At 40.6% G+C, this 22,265-nt stretch overlaps 1 protein-coding gene across 1 annotated transcript; it reads right to left on the reverse strand.

Moving 5' to 3' along the window:
* Positions 1-468: 468 nt before the first annotated feature.
* LOC110500089 (C-type mannose receptor 2) lies at positions 469-6,130 on the reverse strand. The gene is made up of 11 exons (XM_036958470.1): positions 6,064-6,130; positions 4,988-5,026; positions 4,349-4,657; positions 3,917-4,082; positions 3,691-3,797; positions 2,816-3,163; positions 2,236-2,568; positions 1,876-2,074; positions 1,400-1,407; positions 1,014-1,307; positions 469-527 (listed from the first exon to the last, which is right to left on the reverse strand). Exons 2-11 carry the CDS (start codon positions 5,019-5,021, stop codon positions 469-471), a joined length of 1,857 nt encoding a protein of 618 aa, XP_036814365.1. The 5' UTR covers positions 5,022-5,026; positions 6,064-6,130.
* Positions 6,131-22,265: the final 16,135 nt, after the last annotated feature.

Consider the following 22,265-nt stretch of genomic DNA (forward strand, 5'->3'; position numbering starts at 1 on the left):
GTCAGTTAAGAACATATTCTTATTTTCAATGACGGCCTAGAAACAGTGGGTTAACTGCCTTGTTCAGGGGCAGAACAACAGATATCAGCCCCAGTCCAACGCTCTAACCACTAGGCTAACTAGCCATTTTCTACAGTAGGCTACAGTGATCACACAAAAGTGAAATACTACATTTTCATTTTATTAATCTTCTTTACTTTTCATCAACTATATTTTTAAACAATCAAATTAGTACAGTTAATAACAGTCAAATAGCAATGGTTATGAATGAAGTAAGTATCATTAAGTAATATAATGTAATAGTGAAAATTATAAATAAAAGTAATAAAAAGTTGTAATAATAGTAATATAAACAGTAATAATATGAATAATAGTAATAGTAGTGTAACAATATAATGAATTGAAATGCAGGTTCCTTCCAGACCTTGAGTGTGGTAGTCTCTTTGGTAGATTAGATCAGCTATGCTGTTACATAGTGTCTGTCTGCAGACTGTCCAGGCTGCCATGGTGAGCCCTCTGTTGGAGATCTGTTGAAACATCATGGACAGTAGGAGTGGACATGGAGGAGAGGTCATCAATGTATCTTATATTGCCAGGCCTTGCATTTGGTTTTAGATTATTAAGCTACAGTATACCACAGAGTGTAGTGAGTATAGACTCTGAGCCCCTCAGAGCAATTCAGATAGTAGCCAACTGTAGAGAGGGGGTGTCTGGGATGTAGATTGAGCCTTATTCAATAGGGAGGTATGATCAGAGCATTGCATTAAGTAACACATTCCATAGAGCTGACATGACAGTCAAGACAGTACATCTCTTTTCCGCAGTAAACCATGACACTTCTATGTAATATGTGTCTATCTGCAACGTTCTGAATGTTCCACCCCACTTATTAACAAGCCCTAAAATAGAAGATCAAAAGAAAAGCAACACACCTTGACAGATAAAGGGTAATTCCTGATGACAGGAAGCATCCAGCCACTTCAGTTCTCCGTTGTCAACCCGGACCATCTTACCACAGTGATAATTGATGGGATTGAGGGGGAAGCAGCTGTGCCACCCACTGTACTTCACCACCTTATCAACATCACCACTGGTCCACAGCCAGGGGGCGCTCCACTCAAAGATGGACCGCTCCAGACCAATCCATACCCCCACACATGGCAGCTCCACATTAGCCAGGAGCTGGGTCACGTCAGCCTGTACGGTCTGGTTGGTGATGTGCACCAGGTTGGACTTGGAGCCACGACTTTTACAGAACTCCAGGGCATTGATCCAGCTCTTGGACTCGTTGACGTAGTGCAGGTAATCTGCATGGACAAGACAAAAACATAAAATTGTACACATGTAAGTGCAAGTTCATGAACACAAAACCACAAATAAAAAGCCCAACATTTGTCACTTGTACACCTTTGTACAGATTGGTACAGAATGTAGCTCCATGTCTCACCAGGATGGAGTAGAGAAGTTGTACTACTGGGTGAGGATGTAGGATTCCAGTCTGGGGAGGTGGGACACGATGAGGTCAGTTGTCCACTGGAAGTTGATGTTGGTGGTGTTGTCGACTCTCCATTAGTAGTGGTAGTTGGTGAGGTGGTGGACTGTCCATTAGTCGTGGTGGGTGGTGAGGTGGTGGACTGTCCAATAGCAGTGGTAGTTGGTGAGGTGGTGGACTGTCCAATAGTAGTGGTAGTTGGTGAGGTGGTGGACTGTCCATTAGTAGTGGTAGTTGGTGAGGTGGTGGACTGTCCATTAGTCGTGGTAGTTGGTGAGGTGGTGGACTGTCCATTAGTCGTGGTAGTTGGTGAGGTGGTGGACTGTCCATTAGTAGTGGTAGTTGGTGAGGTGGTGGACTGTCCATTGGTAGTGGTAGTTGGTGAGGTGGTGGACTGTCCATTAGCAGTGGTAGTTGGTGAGGTGGTGGACTGTCCATTAGTGGTTGTAGTTGGTGAGGTGGTGGACTGTCCATTAGTAGCAGTAGGTAGTAAAGTGGTAGGTGTTGTGGTGGAAATAGGGCTGGTGGATTCAGGGGTAACAGGAATGGTCAAATCCCCTGTGGTGTTAAGTGGGTGTTCATCTGTCACAATGAAGTAGAATACATATACATTTAGGCACATTTTTCTAATTGATATTATATTAAAACTAGGATTTTCTTGGTGTAGATTCTGTACAATTTAGTCATTGATTGACTGACTAAAACACTTTAGTTTGATAACACTCTCACGTGGTTCAACTTACCTCCATAGCAAAGGAAAATACTTTGACTAGAGCAATCTTTTGGTGTCCATTTTCTGTCTGAGTTCAGCTGTACACAGTTTCCACCTCCCATGGTATGTTCCCATTGCTGAAATGGTTCTCCGTTGGACCAATTCCATAGTTTGTTCTTCTGCTGAAGTCCAATCCAGGTTTTCCCTGTAGTAACCTCATCAAAGGCTTCCTGTTCTTTCTGGTTACAGATGCTCGCCAGTTCTCCGCCGTTTATTTTCCTGCAGTCTGTCACAGCATCCTGTTGCGTCTTTGGCTCCTGCATCAGCTCATACACCTTCTCTGTTGTTCCATTACCATGATGAACTTACAGGAGGGAAGGTGAAAAGTGACACATCAGATTTCATGAGGCAGTTAATGACTAAACACAATAAGAAATAAACTTGGTTTACAGATGATAACCAAATTAATAAAGTGTTTGAGATCTGATTAGATGAAGAATACAGTATTAGGGTAGGGGTTGTTAAATCAATCAGTCAATCCCATTTGTTAAATGACAAGTTGGATTTTCCATTGAAAGAAAGAGACAGTGAGTGAGTTAGTCAGTCCTTACCTCGTTGACACATATACTGACTTAGGGCTGCACAAGTCACTGGTTGCCAATGAGATGAAATAGACAAGACACAGTCATGACCCTCAGCATGGACACCAAAACCTTCTTTCCAGTTAAAGAACATGAAGTCCTCTCCATCAGACCACTTCCACTTTTCAGTTGGACCAGACCTATGGAGCCCAATCCACACATCACCACTGAAATCACCCAAAGAGGATTGAATTGCCTTCCAATCCTCTTCTGTGCGTATGATGGCAAGGTTTGTGTAGTGTTGTCTGCAGTATTCTTGTGCTTCGGTCCAGTTTTTCTTCTCAGGGACGAGGCTGTACTTTTTGGCTGAGTGGGTGACTGTTTGAAATACAGAGGAAATGCTTATCAGACTGCTTGTTGTGTTGATTGGAAAACATGACCATCTTTAGCTTCCATTATCTATTCTAAATTAAGGGAACACATAATGTTTGAGAGCAGAGTAAAAAAGACATGACAGAGGCAAATTCATACATTTGAAAACTCATTCAATCCTCCAACCAATTTGTTTTATGAATATGGACGTGTCCTGTGCATCAATTATTAAAAGTGAATACATAGTAGTGATAGAATTCTATAGACTTTACACATCATTGGTCTGAAACGGCTCTCTTCAAAGAGCTCTGATGCTTGATTGATGACGTTCAATAAGTTACACCTTCAACAGAGATGATGGAATCAACAGAAACACAACATGACAGAGTTTGATATCCATGTCTATGTTATCCTGTTGAAGAGGGCCTATTAACAAAGTCTACCTCTGTGATTATTAGATATTGGCTAGATATTCAATGGCCAAAACAAATGATGAATCAAGTCATGTACTCACCTTTACCACCTGTACTCACCTTTACCACTGCAGTTTCTCAGAGAGTAGCCTGAGGTTCCATGTTGGAGGTGCTGTATTGTAATTTCAGGCGTATGACCAGTTGAGGCCTTCAGGAAACATTTGTTTCTGTGGGATAAATATCACAATGAATGTGGTAGTAGTTATCAGAATGGTGCTGATTCAAAAATGATTTTGCTGCCTTTATTTGCCCAAGCATAAAAAATATATAATTTTTGAGCATGTACCTGTGGACTATTTTTCCTGCGTTTTCATCAACAAATGTGAAGTACTGGCATGTGTAATTTTTGGTGCATTCCTGCCTGCACTGACTTGCATTTTCGGTTGTAAATGGCTGATTCGCAATATTGTTCCCCAGAAAATGGACTTCGTCCAGTAGGTCCCTCACACAACCTGTAACCAAGAAATACTGTATTTCACCACACAGACCATCAGAAAGGGACACAGGATAAAGATAAACTAGGCAGCAAAAGGATATTACCAGTAGTGCAGACTTTGTTAGCGAGAGAACAAACTGATACACAATAGTGATGCACTAATACAACATTCATACATGGAGATGAAGACTTTAAACCTTCATGTTCCTTCCTACTGTAAGGTGACATCTGCACTGAGCAAAACCCATTGTTAACCCATCGTCTGATGTGAGCAACACTTACCTTTGACTACCCTCAGGCTGTAGAATTGTTTAAGATCATTGAAAAATCCAGGGACATCGACTCTGCAGCAGTAGCTCCCACGGTCTGTTGGCTGTAGCTTTAAAATGGTGAGATTCACTCTTCCAACTTCAGCGTTAATTTTATATTTGGATTTATCTTCCATTATGGGATCAGTACACTTAACAAATCCACAACCTCTGCCCCAGCATGTCTTAAGCTTTTTATCACCTAGATATGTGCAGACAAGGGTAACAGAGGTTCCCTCTAGTACTGATATCTCAGTCCCAAACACTGGTGAGGACATGGCTGCTGTGGGGATAAATGTCACATCAGAAAGGTGTTATTTTTTGGGATGGTCAATCTCTTTCTCTGTTTAGATTGTGACACCGACATCAACCTTAGAACTAGCATTTCAACTTCATAATCACTGTACTAAAATATGAATGTGTCAACTCAAGGAGAGAATTCTGTAGATGTCATCTTAAATGTTGGTTAAACTGAAGCTCATTGTACATAAATAGATGTTGACAGGTTCTGAAACTCTACCCAACTACTTTGAATACATGGTCAACTAGATAAGTCATAGCAGGTTGGTCTATAATACCAAAAGAGGAATATTCATCCCATCTGATCTCTTACCCAGTAGCAGGAGTAGAAGTACTGGCTGTGTCATGGCCACTGTGAAGAGATTATGGTTTAATGCTCCCAACCCTTATATTGCAACTCAAGAGAAGCATTGTTGTTGTGAACAAATATTAAAACACAATCATTTATCAATCCAGACCTGTTTGAAAGATTTCATGTAGAAGAAAATATTTAAGAAGGAATTGTCTCTTTGTTTGATTTGAAGTCTGAACTAATGTGCACAATTTCCTTCTGAGAGTTAACAGGCAGTGTTGTACCTTTCCAGTTAAACAAAATGACAAAGTGATGTTAAGGTGATTTGACTACCAAAGTAGCATTGCAGTTACTCTATGAAAACATTACATGGAATAAACTTTGAGTAACCAAACATGCACTTTGAAAGAAGTAAAAAATATAGTCTAATTTCAGGTAAATGTGATGAGATTTAAAAGCGTCTGAAGTCTCTCTAAATCTACTGATTTCCACAATTTCTATGATATGCATAAGATATGTTTGACTCACATTGTTATCAAACATTTGTTATCAAATTAGATTTGACTTCGACCTGAAAGGTTTTCTTTGACTGTTCCCATAGGAGAACCCTTTGAATAAGCCATATGGGTTCCATGTGGAACCATTTCACAGAGGAAAATATTATTCTATGAACAAAAAAGGTTATTCAAAAGGTTCTCCTATGAGGACAGCTGCAGAACCCCTTTGGAACCCTTTTTTTCTAAGAGTGCAGGAACGGACCGGGACCAATATTCATTTCTAAAACACTGGCCCATTTTTTTTCTTTGTGATGACCCAACACCGGCCCATTTGTTTCTACCTTGAGGCCCCGATTATTAGCCAGATTATTAGCCAGATAGTGATCAAAAAAACAAGGTAGAATGGCTCACTTGGCTAAAAGTGGACCAGCCCATCTGGCATTTTGGGCACTTTACGAGTGTAGTCAGTCTCAACTTCATCAAAGTACACAGAATACTAAGCAAACATATCTGAATGATTACCTCTTCATAGAAAAGCACAATGTTTCAATTTATCAGGATAATAATGTATAATGCAGCTTGAAATGATGACACACCTACCCAGTTAGCTGTCCTCTTCCCTCCCCAGAGTTTGGTTGTGAGATGCGGAGACCGGGGAAAGAGAGGTGAGTTTATAGAGTTTCTCTCCTCCCTCTCTGCTGACCAGGTGAACACACCCAGGAGATGCTGAAACTTCAGCTCCAACCCCTCCCTCCACATAAACAAACACTGACCAATAGACCCAATGTATTTTCTCTGTTATTACAGTGGACTTTATACAGTGTTAGAAATACAGTACATCTCCGTTGCTTGATCAAATATACATTTCTGTTAGTGTATCAAATTCACATTTGTGACAATAATTTGCAGTACATTTGGTAAATAGGAATCAATCCATTATTACTCTGATTAATGAGACATGAAGATATGTGGTTAAAGTAACAAAGAAAATACCAAATATATCATTGTAACCTGTGTCAGTGAGTTCTCCCAGTTCCAGGCAAAGCAGGGAACCTTCCGAGATCCCAATGCATTGTAAAGAAAGTCCTGTTTTCTATGTGGTACCTTAAGAGTTTTGGCAGCCTAATCCCCAATTGTGTAAACAAAGTTCAATGTGTTTCTGTATGTACAAAAGCCCATAGTTCCTGGTATGGACATGTTGTAGTCCATACGGGTAATTTTGTTGGATTTCAGTGCTACAGTACAAGTAGATACATTAGGATGTGGTTTTACTTCCTTGTCTCTATGTTGATGTGGATAATCATGTTTGCTAGGCCTACATGATGACTTCTTTATGAAGTTGATTCATGTATAACAGCCATCAACAACATGAATAAGGACAAGAACCCCACACCCCTCCCCTGCTATCCATGAGCCTGTGTTTATGACTGAAATAGCTGCCACAGTCAACACACCATGATACCAGGGAAAATTCAAATGACATCCAAATGTTGTTTAGGTTCATAACATTGATACTGTCATGAAGTCACACCCACAACTGTCTGTCTGTCTGTCTGTCTCGATACTATCAGTTCCATAAAGGCTGCCACTTGGATGTGGGCACATAATTCTACATTGTTGTGATTTCAAATCAAACTTTATTTGTCACATGCGCCGAATACAACATGTTTAGACCTTAACCAACAGTGCAGTTCAATAAAGAGTGAAGAAAATATTTACCAAATAAAGTAAAAAAGAATGACAAGAAACACAATAATATAACAATAACGAGGCTATATACAGGGGGTACCAGTACCGAGTCAATGTGCGGATGTACAGGTTAGTCGAGGTAATTTGTACATGACTTGCCTAGTTAAATAAAAAAATAAAAAGGTAGGGGTGAAGTGACTATGCATAGATAATAAACAGCGTAGCAGCAGCGTAGCAGCAGCGTAAAAATGTCTATCTAAATAGATGGGTGGCCATTTGGTTAATTGTTCTGCAGTCTTATGCCTTGGGGGTAGAAGCTGTTAAGGAGCCTTTTGGTCCTAGACTTGGCGCTCCGGTACAGCTTGCTGTGCGGTAGCAGAGAAAACAGTCTATGACTTGGGTGACTCGGGTCTTTGACAATTTTTTGGACTTTCCTATGACACCGCCTAGTATAATGGTCCTGGATAGTAGGAAGCTTGGCCCCAGTGATGTACTGGGCCGTACGCACTACCCTCTAGTGTCTTATGGTCAGATGCCGAGCAGTTGCCATACCAGGCGGTGATGCAATCGTTCTGGATGCTCTCGATGGAGCAGCTGTAGAACTTTTTGAGGATCTGGGGACCCATGCAAAATATTTTCAGTCTCCTGAGGGGGAAAAGGTGTTGTCCTGCCCTCTTCACGACTGTCTTGGTGTGTTTGGACCATGATAGTTTGTTGGTGATGTAGACACCAAGGAACTTGAAACTCTCGACCTGCTCCACTACAGCCCTGTCGATGGTAGTGGGGGCCTGTTCGGCAGAGAGAGAGTTGTTGTCCTGGTACCACACTGCCAGGTCTCTGACCTCACTATAGACTGTCTCATTGTTGTGGGTGATCAGGCCTACCACTGTTTGGTTGTCAGCAAACTTAATGATGGTGTTGGAGTCGTGTTTGGCCACGCAGCCGTCGGTGAACAGGAAATACAGGAGGGGACTAAGAACACACCCCTGAGGGGCCCAAGTGTTGAGGATCAGCGTGGCATGTTTCCTACTCTTATCACCTAGGGCGGCCTGTCAGGAAGTCCAGGATCCAGTTGCAGAGGGAGATGTTAGTCCCATGGTCCTTAGCTTAGTGATACACTTTGTGGGCACTATGGTGTTGAATGCTGAGCTATAGTCAATGAACAGCATTCTCACATATGAGAAAAGGCAGTGTGGAGTGCAATTGAGATTGCTTCCACTTTGGATCTGTTGGGGAGGTATGCAAATTGGAGTGGGTCTAGGGTATCCAGGAGGATGCTGTTGATGTGAGCCATGACCAGCCTTTTTTGTTGTTGTTGAATTTTACCCCTTTTTCTCCCCAATTTCGTGGTATCCAATTGTTTTTTAGTAGCTACTATCTTGTCTCATCGCTACAACTCCCGTACAGGCTCGGGAGAGACGAAGGTTGAAAGTCATGCGTCCTCCGATACACAACCCAACCAAGCCGCACTGCTTCTTAAAACACAGCGCGCACCTGGCAACCTTGGTTAGCGCACACAGCGCCCGGCCCGCCACAGGAGTCGCTGGTGTGCGATGAGACAAAGATATCCCTACCGGCCAAGCCCTCCCTAACCCGGACGACGCTAGGCCAACAGAGCCTGGGCGCTAACCCAGAGCCTCTGGTGGCACAGCTGGCGCTGCAGTACAGCGCCCTTAACCACTGCGCCACCCGGGAGGCCCCATTCTCTCTACTCTTATTCTGACATTTACACATTCTAAAAAGTGGTGATCCTAACTGACATAAGACAGGGAATTTTGACTTGGATTAAATGTCAGGAATGTGAAAAACTGAGTTAAATTATATTTGGCTAAGGTGTATGTAACCTTCCGACTTCAACTGTATATAATATGTCACTAGATTTTCTTGGACCTTCCATCCCTCTCCTGCTGCATCATCGTAGCTGGTCCTCTTCATCCAGACCTACACTGAACACAACAGAACAAAGACTTACACTGGAATTAGTCCATAAACACCTTACATCATTTCCATAGTTTCAACGGGATGCAAAACCTAACAGCACACTGTACAATGGACTCTGAACAACAGACTAAGCATAAGGAGGGTCATTTTGGATGAAGTTCCCATTCTTAGCAAACTCCTTTCTGATCTATGAGATATGATCAAACCAGATGAAGCCTGCAGTACTCATCGTTTTCATCAAGCATCAGAGTTTATTAACATGACCAATAGGTATAGAAACTTGAGATCATGTGAGAATAGTGAAATAAGTGAGCATGACATTGATTTCTGATGTGGGACATGTAGGACTACTGTACCTGCTCCAACATCTGTTCCTTTACCACTGGGTCATTGAGGTCAGCTCCTGTGTTAGATTTCAGAGACATCCTTACAATGGTCTGCTTGATTCTCTTTTCTAGAGGGACTTAGAAATGGTTAGATTAGACAGCCACTCAAATTAGGTTCACCTTATTTACAATAAATTATAAATATTTCTTCCAATGTCCTTTAAAGGCTGTAAATGACTTTGGAACTGTGTAGTAGCAAGCCTCTGTGTTCTAAGGTTACCAGTATGGAAATATTATTTCATAATAGAAACCACATATATATCTGAAAGGTGGGGAGAGAGAGGTGGATGGAGTAGGCTACATGTAGCATCTCTGTGTCTGACATGTGACAGTGTTTGCTGCAGTGGGACCCTATTCGGGATAAAATGCCATCCCTGTCCCTGTCTTACGACCCATAGTAACCCCAATAAGATGGCAGTCTTGTGGCCTGGCTGGTCTAGCGGTAATGCCACAGGCTCCGGCACAAGTGTCTATAGGTTTGTCAGAATCGGTTAGAATCCTGCCTTTTCCTCTCTATGTGTTCAATAAAAGATGTCAGTCTTACTTCCAGTGCAAAGAAATGGTCCTTTCAGAGAGCAGTCTGTCTTCTCCAGGGTGATGTGTTCAGTCTGTCCATGGCCCTTACGGGTCAGGGAGCAGCAGTTACTAGCACCCAGTTGAGGCTCAGACACACAGTATGGAAAGGGGTCCCCATTGGACCACTCCCACATTCTGGTAGAAGTCTTCCAGTAGAGTCCAATCTACATTTCAAACTGCCGTGTCTCTGTTATGCTTTGGAATGCTGTGTAATCTTCTTGGGTGAGGATGCTCGCTAAGTCATCTCCACTGGCTCGGCAAGCCGTCTGTGCCCCCTCCCACGTCAATGAACCTTGACCCATGTAGTATTTTAGCTCTAAGTTTAATTGTGTGCCTAAGGACAGAAAATACATAATTGTCTTCAAAAAGCCCGAAAAGACATGGACATTGATGTTAAATAAATGCACCTAGACGGTTGTGAAAGGATACATTAACTCATAAAGGTGATGTTATTTGAAATGTACTGTGTACTTTCCCAAGATGTTTAGAATGACTACCCTCCTTCAAGTAAAGTGTTTTCATTACTTTGGAGCAGTAGGGAGAAGGGATGCAAAATAAACTTACTTTTCTGGCACACAAAGTGACATGAACTTGTGCATTCTCTCAAACCCCATAGTTTATTTTACAAGTCCATGAACAACACACTTTGCATTTGGTGTATTCCAATAGCCCAGTTTGGGCAAAAGGCACGGTATTGGGAGTGAACCCAGACAGCGTCAGTGAGAATCTGTGCTGACACTGCTCTCAGAGCTGCTGTCTGGTCCTCAGCATTGAAGATGGTGGCCTGTTCATCGTAGTACTCCCTGCAAAACTTCTGGGCTTCAGCCATGCTCCTCTCCTCGCTAACCAAAGTAAACACTGGTAGCTCTACTGGTGGGCCTGTGTGGACAGACAAAGCACTGGGGTGATTCCTCATGAAACTATAACCAAAGAAGTTCATAACTCTTTGGGATTTTCACTAAACATATTCCATAGAATGGTCCTTTGGAGGAAGGACTTCTGAAATACTCAATGTACAAAACATTAGGAACTTTTTCAGGTCATTACATAGAATGATCAGGTGAATCCAGGTGAAAACTATGGTCCCTTACTGATGTCACCTGGTAAATTCACATCAATCAGTGTAGATGAAGGAGAGGAGACGGGTTAAAGAATGATTTTTAAGCCTTGAGACAATTGAGACATGGATTGTGTATGTGTGACGTTTAGAGGGTGAATGGGCAAGACAAAATATTTAAGTGCCTTTGAACGGGGTTTCGTAGGCGGTGCCAGGCACATTTATTTGTGTGTGTCTTGAGCTGTAACACTGCTGGGCTTTTCAAGATCAACAGTTTCCTGTGTGTTTCAGGAATGATCCACCACCCAAAGGACATCCAGACCATTTGAGACAATTTGGGAAGCGTTGGAGTCAACATGGGCCAGCATCCCTTGACATCTTGTAGATTCCATACCCCGACAAATTGAGGTTGTTCGAAGTGCCAAAGGGGGTTCAACTCATAATATACCTTACACCAATACCTATGTTCCAGACTGTGATCTCTGCTACTTTCAGCGTTATAGGATTCAAAAATCATGTTAAACAATATTATTTCCCAAAGAGTCCATGCAACTTATTTTAAAGACATTTTTACTGCTGAACCTATTTAGGTTTGCCATGACAAAGTGTTTGAATATTTATTGACTCAAGACATCTCAGCTTTTCATTTTTAATTAGTTTGTAAAAATTTATAGAAACATTATTCCACTTTGATATTTTGGGGTATAGTGTATAGGCTGGTGACAAAGCAATCTATTTTTAATCCATTTTATAATCATGCTATAAAACAACAACATTTTGACAAAGTCAAGTAGTGTGAATACTTTCTGAAGCATCTGTATTCTACATCCATATCAAATTTCCAGAGTGGAATCTCTACTAGAATTAGTTTTATGGGATGGATGAAGGGATCATATATTGAAAAATGTGCCAGATCTAAACAAAAGTTTTTTTTAATATTCATGGTCATATTTTTCAATATGCATAAATGTATGTAAGAAATTTGATCAAAATACTACTCATATAACAGAGCAAGCGGTAAAGCTTCATATGACACCAACATTTACTTTGTAGCGCCTACAGATGAAAGTATGGAGTCCGAAAGGAGCCCTGGGTGAGGCATAAAATGTCACAAATATTCCAACTTCAGTTTCTGAAGTAGGCTTTAAGGTAGAAATGTCAAATATATGTCAACAATCCTTCCTCCAAATGACCCTTCTATATGGATGACATTTCTTGTTCTAGTTTTGTGAGCAATCACCCATGGACTGAGTGATCCACCCCTTTTTTTCAATTTTCGCCTAAAATGACATACCCAAATCTAACTGCCTGTAGCTCAGGACCTGAAGCAAGGATATGCATATTCTTGATACCATTTCAAAGGAAAAACTTTGATGTTTGTGGAAATGTGAAATGAATGTAGGAGAATATAACACATTAGAACTGGTAGAAGATAATACAAAGTAACCTATGGTAGTAGGTGCCTGGCACACCTGTTTGAGTGTGTCAATAGCTGCAAAGCTGCTGGGGTTTTTCAAACTCAACAGTTTCTGTGTGTATCAACAATGTGTATCACCCAACGGACATCCAGCCAACTTTACACAACTGTGGGAAGCATTGGAGTCAACATGGGCCAGCATCCTTGTGGAATGCTTTGACACCTTGTAGAGTCCCTGACCAATCGGCCTGACGAATTTAGGCTGTTCTGAGGGCAAAAGGGGTGCGACTCATAATATACTCTACGTCCATATCAAAGTTCCAGACAGTGATCTCTGCTACTTTTAGCGTTATGGGATTACATTTTTATATGATATGATTGCGTAACGTGTGAGTCCATGCAACTTATTATGTAACTTGTTAATGCCATTTTTGCTCCTGAACTTATTTAGGCTTGCCAAAACAAAGTGTTTGAATATTTATTGACTCCAGACATAAATGTTTATATTGTTTATTAATTTGTTTAAAAAAAATTGATAACATAATTCCACTTGGAGTCTTAAAAGAAGCCTGAGTAAGGCCAAAATATTCCAACGTTAGTTAGATATTTCTCAATTATGCTTTAAGGTATAAATGTCAACTACTGTTTATTTCAACAATCCTTCCTCCAAAGGACTCTTCTATGGATGAAATATTTTTGTCTTGTTCTGGTAGAAATCCCCTACGAACTGATATTCATGGTTTATATTATGGTTTATATGTTTTATATTAAACTACATTGGCTTTATAAAGGAACTGAAGTTATTTGAAGTACGTACTAATGTTGTTGGGCTAGATCACTCCGTCATCTCAATTTAGAGCTTATTAGAACATATTAGAACATATTTATTAAGAGTTGTAAGTACTATTCGTACAGTAGGTTAGATTATCCTATACCTTTACTGCAGCCCTTCATAGAGTAACCAGATATGACTCCTGGATAGATTATAATAGTTGGTTGACCATCTGAATACTTTTGATAGCAGTGGAATCTGTTTTGAAAGTTAAAGACAATACCGATGCTGTAAGGTTCTGGGTGTTGCTGGTGCAGAGGAGTCAGGCACAGGACAGCAGAGATGAGTAACACAATTAACTTTATTCAAAATGTCCAAATACATGAAGAAATACCAAGCCCACAAACAACGGACCGAACTTACAATCACTCACAAAAATCATGGTGAAAACAGAGGGTTAAATAATTAACATGTAGTTGGGGAATTGAAACCAGGTGTGTAAACCAAAGACAAAACAAATGGAAAATTAAAAGTGGATCGGCGATGGCTAGAAGGCCGGTGAGGTCGACCGCCGAACGCCGCCCGAACAAGAAGAGGGACCGACTTCGGCGGAAGTCATGACAGATGCACTTCCTGTGTCATTTCTGTTTAACACAAAAATAAATGTAATCAATGTAATCAATGTACTTGTTAACAAATACTGTGTATCATTTTGATCTCATGCATAGTCAGTGCATGAATCCATAGCTCTGCATTTGTGAGCGGTGACATTTCTCTAACCCCATCCTTCAACTAATTACCAAAAGAAGTAGTGTGAACTCCACTCAAACAGACAACCCAGACACTCAAATAGGTTATACTCTTTAACCACGTAGCTGAAGTAGGAAAACCCAGGGTTCTGAGTGCAGGCAAGCTGGCAATGATGTAGGCCCCGTTCATACACCTTCAGAATGTCGTTCCCGAAAAAGTCTTTGTCAACCACAAATTGCTCTGAGCTGTGAGCTGTTGAATAAGGGCAAATGTGGTTTTCAATTAGATTACAAGTAAATTATTAAAATATAAACTACCACAAAAGTGACATGGTAATGCTTTATATTACAATATTCGATTGATTTACACTAAACCATGAAGGATATGTCTTATATAGCATACAAACATATACACTCACATGGTTCGACTTCTCGGGTGTCACTGAAGGACTCATCCAAGGACTGCTGGCTGAAGAAGAGATCAGGTGCTGCACCTGGGCAAAGAAAACAGTCTAAACATTCCTATACTGTAAATGTAACAAGAAAGGTCACAAAAAGCAATGTGTATGTTGTATCTGTTACTACATAGATAGTGAGATATAAAACATGGATATGTGTCACAGTAGAGCAAGGGTAACTTCATCAACATACTGTGGTCAGTGTTCAAGGTGAAGGGATGTTTTTAGTTTAAAGATGTTGGGGAAAAGGGAATACAATTCTTACCCAGAAACAGTACCACCGCTGTTGGGAGCCGCATTGCCACTGAAAAGATGTAAAAGGGTAAAGGTGTTTGTCTGTTTTAGAAAACCTTTTATGGAGATGTATAAGAAACAAGATTTTGTGATAGAAAAAATTGATATTTAATGCAAACTGTTATGGAAAAGAAGTATTTCGTGACAGCCTTAACATTGAGTAGCTGATTTTGTTCTGGGTGCAGAGATTAATGTAAAAGCTATGTAAAATAGCCAGTGGATTTAACTAGGCAAATACAGTATGATATTCTGGCTCATTTGACAAGGACAGAGTGACTAAAGCAGCTTGATTCAACCTTTCCCCTACCCCTTCTGCCCTCCAAAAAGTTGATGAAGTTATTTTTTGCTCAAATTCTTCCTCTGAATCCTCTGGAACAAGTATTCTGTAATGAGGCATCAATCTATTAATGCCAATATTTGACAAAGTGATACATCATTTTGTGTGTCATTGTAGTGGGTTTAGCTGCAGACCGTGTGAGAAAAAAGTTATTTAGGACCCAGGCCTGATCAGTGATTTATGAGTTCAATTCCACCTAAGCTGGCTAAGGATCAGAAATGAATGCTCTGTTGACTATTTAAGTAAAACAACATATTTTACGGGGAGAATCCCTTCTTTTTTTTACTTGACTCATATTGATTAGAAACAAGCAGTACTCTATGTCATTGATCAAGTGCTGAGTGATATGATAAAATGATAGCTGGTATGCTATTGCAGTACTTTATGTCAGTACATAATCACCTTACAACAAAACACATTTTCTGACATATTTTCTGCTTGAGAAATATCCCATTATGAGAGTCACTAGGCATATTTACTAGATAACAACATTAAAATAATGCTTTTTGACACCAAAATATCAGTCATGATGTAAGATTAACATACAGTAATAAAGTGCTTGTAATATCTCATCAGTAAAAGTAAAATGAAACGTACCTCTTTGAATCCTTCTCTCCCTCTCCAAGGATGGTTTGGCTTTGATGAGCAGACAGGTGGAGAAGTACTGTAGCTGGAGTGTTTAGAAAGAGGATCTGATCTCCTCCTTCTTTGAACACGCCCTTGTGTCAGTGAACCTCATCAAGCCTCCTCTCTGTTGTCTTGCTGAAAGATCCTTCTAGAAAGAGGGGACCCACCAAGACTGTGTTTATGTTCCTATATTGTAAATCAAGCAACCTGAAAGGGAGACTCCACTTATGCACATTGAGTAAATTATATTTAACAAGTATGTTGTAGCATAGTATGCAATAATATTCTTGATTTATTGTTCATCTTTAAATATGTTTTAAGATCTGGTAGGAGCCAACACATTTGAAAAATTCCAACATTTCCTAAATACTTTACATAAAGATAACAATTTATGGTCGACGTCATCAAATTACAAACTCATTTTTTTGGTTGGCATATGACCAAGACTAGAGATCAAGTCACCATGGTGATATACACTGAGTTTACAAAACAGTAAGGACACCTGATCTTTCCATGACATAGACACCAAGTGAATCCAGGTGAATGCTATGATCCCTTATTAATGTCACTTGTAAATCCACTTCAATCAGTGTAGATAAAGGTGAGGAGACAGTTTAAAGAAGGATTTTTACATGGATTGTATGTGTGTGCCATTCAGAAGGTGAATGGGAAAGACAAAAGATTTAAGTGAGTTTGAACGGGGTATAGTAGTGGGTGCCAGGCACACCGGTTTGAGTGTGTCAAGAACTGCAACTCAATATTAGGATGCGGTTCCTAATGTTTTGTCCTCTCACTTTAGACAACCTGATATGTCCTGCTCTTCATGTGATTGGTAAATCAAGACTTTGCGCTCTGGGAAATGATAGGTGAATTTCAGTTGAAAATGTTCATGTCAATTCTCCCCCTATCATGGTATTAACCCTAAATCTGTCTTTCTGGGAGAGGTATAGTTTTTGTGGGCCCTCTAAACTAGGTTTCCTTTGGTGACTCTGTTATATTGTCATTTGCATTTTAAGGCCATGGACACACATATTAAACAATATGATAACCACATATTACATTACAATCATAACTCAAACCTCAGTGTTCAGAGCATCTAGGTGAGGGGAAGCATACTGTAGGGACCCCAGCAAGACCAATCAATCAGTCTGAAAATATATTTACCCGTTCTTTAATTCTCCACTAGAGGGAGTTCAACATCTGAGGTCAGATGATCAAGATCTTTCAAAATTAGCCAGCAGAACTAGCCTGTACATGCTACAATAAGAGCATACTGCAGTATATTAACAACTAACCCCTGCATATGCCTTTTGGCTAGATTGAATATATGAGTATCACAGACCTTCCAGTGATTGTAAATAAAGTACTGTTTTATATGTGGTACCTACAGGGCTCTGCCAGCCAATCCCTAGTTGTGTTAACAAAGTGCAGAGTAATTCTGGATGTACAAAAGCTGTGGTTTTACTTCCCTGTCTTTTTGTCGATTTGGATAAATGCTAAATAACGACATGATTGATGGTGTTTGGTTAATCAAGTTGATTAATGTATAACAGCCATCAACAACATGAATAAGGGCAAGAACCCCACACCCCTCCCCTGCTATCCATGACCATGTGTTTATGACTGTTATAGCTGACACTGTCAACACACCATGATACCAGGGAAAATGATAATATCCAAATGTTTCTTAGGTTCATAACATGGATACTGTCATTCTGTCACACCCACAACAGTCTGTCAGTCTCCATCTTTACAGTTCTCTGAACGATGCCACCTGGAAGTGGACATTGTTGTGACTACTGCCTCCATCTCACCATTCCTGCTGCAAGGTGAAAATAATAATAATACCGTTGTCACTAATCAAACATATTTTATTTAAGAATGTTGACAGTTACATCCATAAGTAACATTATTATGAAGAATTTTACCCTCTGAAAATCCCTCACTGAAAGTTGTCACCACACATGTTTTATATACAAACTTGAAAATCCTTGTCTCCTCACTAATCAAATTGTCCTTATGTACAACAAGCTATATTATCACAATACAGCCAAACACCAATAAAAAATAAAGATTATAATTTTATGTTGCATTTGTAAAACATTTGTAAATCTAAATCTAACCTAATTCTTTCATATTTCATAAGAGAAAATTAACTTTCAAAACGGGAATAATGTAAGCAAAATATTATTTAATAATCTTATTTCATATGTTATTTATAATGGACTATTTTAGTTTTCTTGGACCTTCCATCCCTCTCCTGCTGCATCAGTATAACTGGTCCTCAGTCAGACCCACACTAACCTAATGTAATACCCTTGTTAAAACCAAGTATAGAGTTGATTTGTTATTATTGTAGCAACCCGCACAGACAGCTGTGTGTTATGTGTTAGGATATTAGTGGGTTGTGTTGTACTTACCAGTGTTCGCGGGGTCCGACATGCCAATCAACCTGCTATCTGCCAATCAAGGGAATGCCTGGAATGTTCTGATGCCGGGCATCCTGGCGGTTGGCGGAGTGGCGTGGAGGGGGGTTGGGCAGGGGGATGGAGCATTGGAAGTTAAGACCAGGTTTAGCCATTGTTCTCTCTCTTACGTCTGGACTTCACAAGAGAAGGTCACGGTTGGTTTGTGGGGTATCTTTCATTTATTTGGCGTGGGCTACGGCCAAACAGTAGCCTGTGTAAAGTTGAGTTAATAAACCATTGTTCCTTTACGATCTAGTCAGGTCATTACATTATTAATTGGTTTTAGATTTAAAAGGTGATTGAATTGCTCCTGAATTGTAATGTCCTTAATGCATTTTGATTTTGAAGAAAAATGTATTTAATGTACAAGTGAATAGGTTGGTTTACTTTTAAGTTTAAGTTTGACCAATGAGGTAGCTTGTTAAGTTTTGGCCAAAGGGCGAGTTGACCTGGTTAACAGGAGGCCTGGGCAAAAAAAAGAGGGGTTGGAAAGAAAGAAAGATGGAGAGACCTTATCAGTGTTGGTGAAGAAAAATGTTGAAAGAAGACTAAAAATAGAGCAAAACCTATACCTACCGAGTTTTGAAGGGAAATACTGATTTTATTTTATAAGAGACGACTTAGTAGAGACTGAAGCTACCGTCTCATCGTGGAGGTATTTGACAGCCTCGAGGTTAGCCTAGCATTGTGCGAGACCTGGAGAGAATTGCTTGTGGAAGATTAACGAGTTCATGTTTCCGTGGGATATCTGTTGCTGCTAAGGAGTACTGTCTGCATTGATAACTGTGCTTGCTGTGGATCTCGTGAGGACACCTGCACGAAACTGCTATACTTCGCTGAGGAGATATCTATGAGTAGTGAGTAACTACAACGGTGGGGTGCTTCGGGACTTTGTCGTCATTTTGTTTTTAGCTCCAACGTTCGCCAACGGGTTTAAGCAAGCTTGCAAGTCATTTGGACATGGGTTGTGCACGACTCATTTGGGTTTATTATTTGTTATTTATTTTAACGTGGTACATTGAAGATTTGATAATACAGATCTTGAACCTTATGTCTGTTGCATCGGAGTGATTTACTGTTTCAGTTTCATTTAATGCATAGAAAAGCATATCCTTATATAATAACACATCTATAATCATTCAATCTGAAGTTAGTTAATACCCTAGTTGTCATCACCCTAGCGAGTTTACAATAAGGATTCTTATTGGAGATGTCCTTCTCACCTAATGTCCCAAGCTGTTCAGATATTCTAAGTAAGGTAATATCCTGAGAGTCAAATTCGAGTCTGGTGAGAGGATTACACTAAGAAAACAAACACAGCAGTACAAAGACTCTCACTGGAATTAGTGTATGAACACCTTACTTAATTTCCATACTGTCAATGGGATGCAAAACCTAACAGCACACTGAACAAGGGACTCTAAGCAATAGACTAAACAGAAGGAGGGACATTTTCATAACTGTGACGCAAAAACATTTGACCTTCTTCAGGGCTTCCAAGACTTCCAACTGTCTTGCGAAAAGTGTCTCCGTTCGGCAGCTCTCTCCAGCGTAGGCCTTGGATGGAGTTCCTGTTCTTGGCTAACTCCTTTCTGGTCTATGAGATATGATCAAACTAGATAATGCCAGAAACACGCATTTTAATTGAGCATTCTAAATGTAATACTATGTGATGTCAGGTTTCTATTCCTGATCCCGAGAAGAGTGAAATGAGTGACCTTGACATTGATTGCTGATGTGGGAGATGTAGGACTACTGTACCTGCTCCTACATCTGTTCCTTTACCACTGGGTCATTGAGGTCACGTCCTGTATTAGATTTCAGAGACATCCTTACAATAGTCTGCTTGATTCTCTTTTCTAGATGGACATAGAAATGGTAACAGACACTCAAATGAGATTCAGCTTATTTACAGTAAATATCCTTTGAAGACTGTACATTTTTTATTTTTTTAAATTTCACCTTTATTTAACCAGGTCAGCTAATTGAGAACAAGTTCTCATTTGCAACTGCGACCTGGCCAAGATAAAGCATAGCAGTTCGACACATACAACAACACAGAGTTACACATGGAATGAACAAAACATATACATTCAATAATACAGTAGAAAAAAAGAAAACAAATTCTATATACAGTGAGTGCAAATTAGGTCAAATAAGGGAGTTAAGGCAATAAATAGGCCATGGTGGCGAAGTAATTACAATATGGCAATTAAACACTGGAATGGTAGATGTGCTGTCACGTTGACCATAGTTATTGTGTGTTTTCCTTGTTTTAGTGTTGGTCAGGACGTGAGCTGGGTGGGCATTCTATGTTGTGTGTCTAGTTTGTCTGTTTCTGTGTTTGGCCTGATATGGTTCTCAATCAGAGGCAGGTGTTAGTCATTGTCTCTGATTGGGAACCATATTTAGGTAGCTTGTTTTGTGTTGGGGTTGGTGGGTGGGTGATTGTTTCCTGTCTTTGTCTATGCACCAGATAGGACTGTTTTCGGTTTTCACATTTGTTGTTTTGTAATTTGAAGTGTTCATTTGGGATTTATTAGTAAAGAAGATGAACACTCACCACGCTGCACTTTGGTCCTCTCTTTCCCAGGAAGAAAGCTGTTACATGTGCAAGTAGAGATACTGTGGTGCAAAAGGAGCAAAATAAATAGGAGCAAAAATAAATAAATACAGTATGAGGATGAGGTAGATAGATGGGCTGTATACAGATGGGCTATGAACAGGTGCAGTGATCTGTGAGCTGCTCTGACAGCCGGTTCTTAATGCTAGTGAGGGAGATGGGAATCTCCAGCTTCAGTGATTTTTGCAGTTCGTTCCAGTCAGTGGCAGCAGAGAACTGGAAGGAAAGGCGACCAACGGAGGAATTGGCTTTGGGGGTGACCAGTGAGATATACCTGCTGGAGCGCGTGCTACGAGTGGGTGCTGCTATGGTGACCAGCGAGCTGAGATAGGGCGGGGCTTTACCTAGCAGAGACTTGTAGATAACCTGTAGCCAGTGGGTTTGGCGACGAGTATGAAGCGAGGGCCAGCCAACGAGAGCGTATAGGTCGCAGTGGTGAGTAGTGTATGGGGCTTTGGTGGCAAAACGTATGGCACTGTGATAGACGACATCCAGTTTGCTGAGTAGAGTGTTGGAGGCTATTTTATAGATGACATCGCCGAAGTCAAGGATCGGTAGGATGGTCAGTTTTACGAGGGTATGTTGGCAGCATGAGTGAAGGAAGCTTAGTTGCAAAATAGGAAGCCAATTCTAGATTTAATTTTTGATTGGAGATGCTTAATGTGAGTCTGGAAGGAGAGTTTACAGTCTAGCCACACACCTAGGTATTTGTAGTTATCCGCGTATTCTAAGTCAGAGCCGTCCAGAGTAGTGATGCTGGATGGGCGGGCAGGTGCGGGCAATGATCGGTTGAATAGCATGCATTTAGTTTTATTTGCATTTAAGAGCAGTTGGAGGCCACGGAAGGAGAGTTGTATGGCATTGAAGCTCGTCTGGAGGTTAGTTAACACAGTGTCCAAAGAAGGGCCAGAAGTAAACAGAATGGTGTCGTCTGCGTAGAGTTGGATCAGAGAATCACCAGCAGCAAGAGCTACATCATTGATGTATACAGAGAAGAGAGTCGGCCCGAGAATTGAACCCTGTGGCACCCCCATAGAGACTGGCAGAGGTCCGGACAACAGGCCCTCAAATTTGACACACAGAGCTCTATCGGAGAAGTAGTTGGTGAACCAGAAGAGGCAATCATTTGAGAAACCAAGGCTGTTGAGTCTGCCAATAAGAATGTGGTGATTGACAGAGCCGAAAGCCTTGGCCAGGTCGATGAATACAGCTGCAAATTACTGTGGAACTGTGTAGTAGCAAGCCTCTGTATTCTATGTTACCCAGAATGGAACTATTATCTCATATTAGAAACCACATGAACACATATTTGCATTAATCCCTAGTGAGAGTGGGGAGAGAGAGGTGGCATTTTAGAGTGGATTAGGCTACATTACTGTGCGGCATCTGACAGTGCTTGTTAAAGTGG

This window comes from Oncorhynchus mykiss, chromosome 21 (assembly GCF_013265735.2).
Source record: "Oncorhynchus mykiss isolate Arlee chromosome 21, USDA_OmykA_1.1, whole genome shotgun sequence".
Lineage (NCBI taxonomy): Eukaryota > Metazoa > Chordata > Actinopteri > Salmoniformes > Salmonidae > Oncorhynchus > Oncorhynchus mykiss.

Coding starts and splice junctions, on each gene's coding strand:
- LOC110500089 (XM_036958470.1), bottom strand. CDS start 5,021: ATGACACAGCCAGTACTTCTACTCCTGCTACTGG. Junction 4,083..4,348: donor CAGCCTGAGGGTAGTCAAAG/GTAAGTGTTGCT, acceptor TCTTGGTTACAG/GTTGTGTGAGGGACCTACTG. Junction 528..1,013: donor TCCCATCAATTATCACTGTG/GTAAGATGGTCC, acceptor ATGTTTCAACAG/ATCTCCAACAGAGGGCTCAC.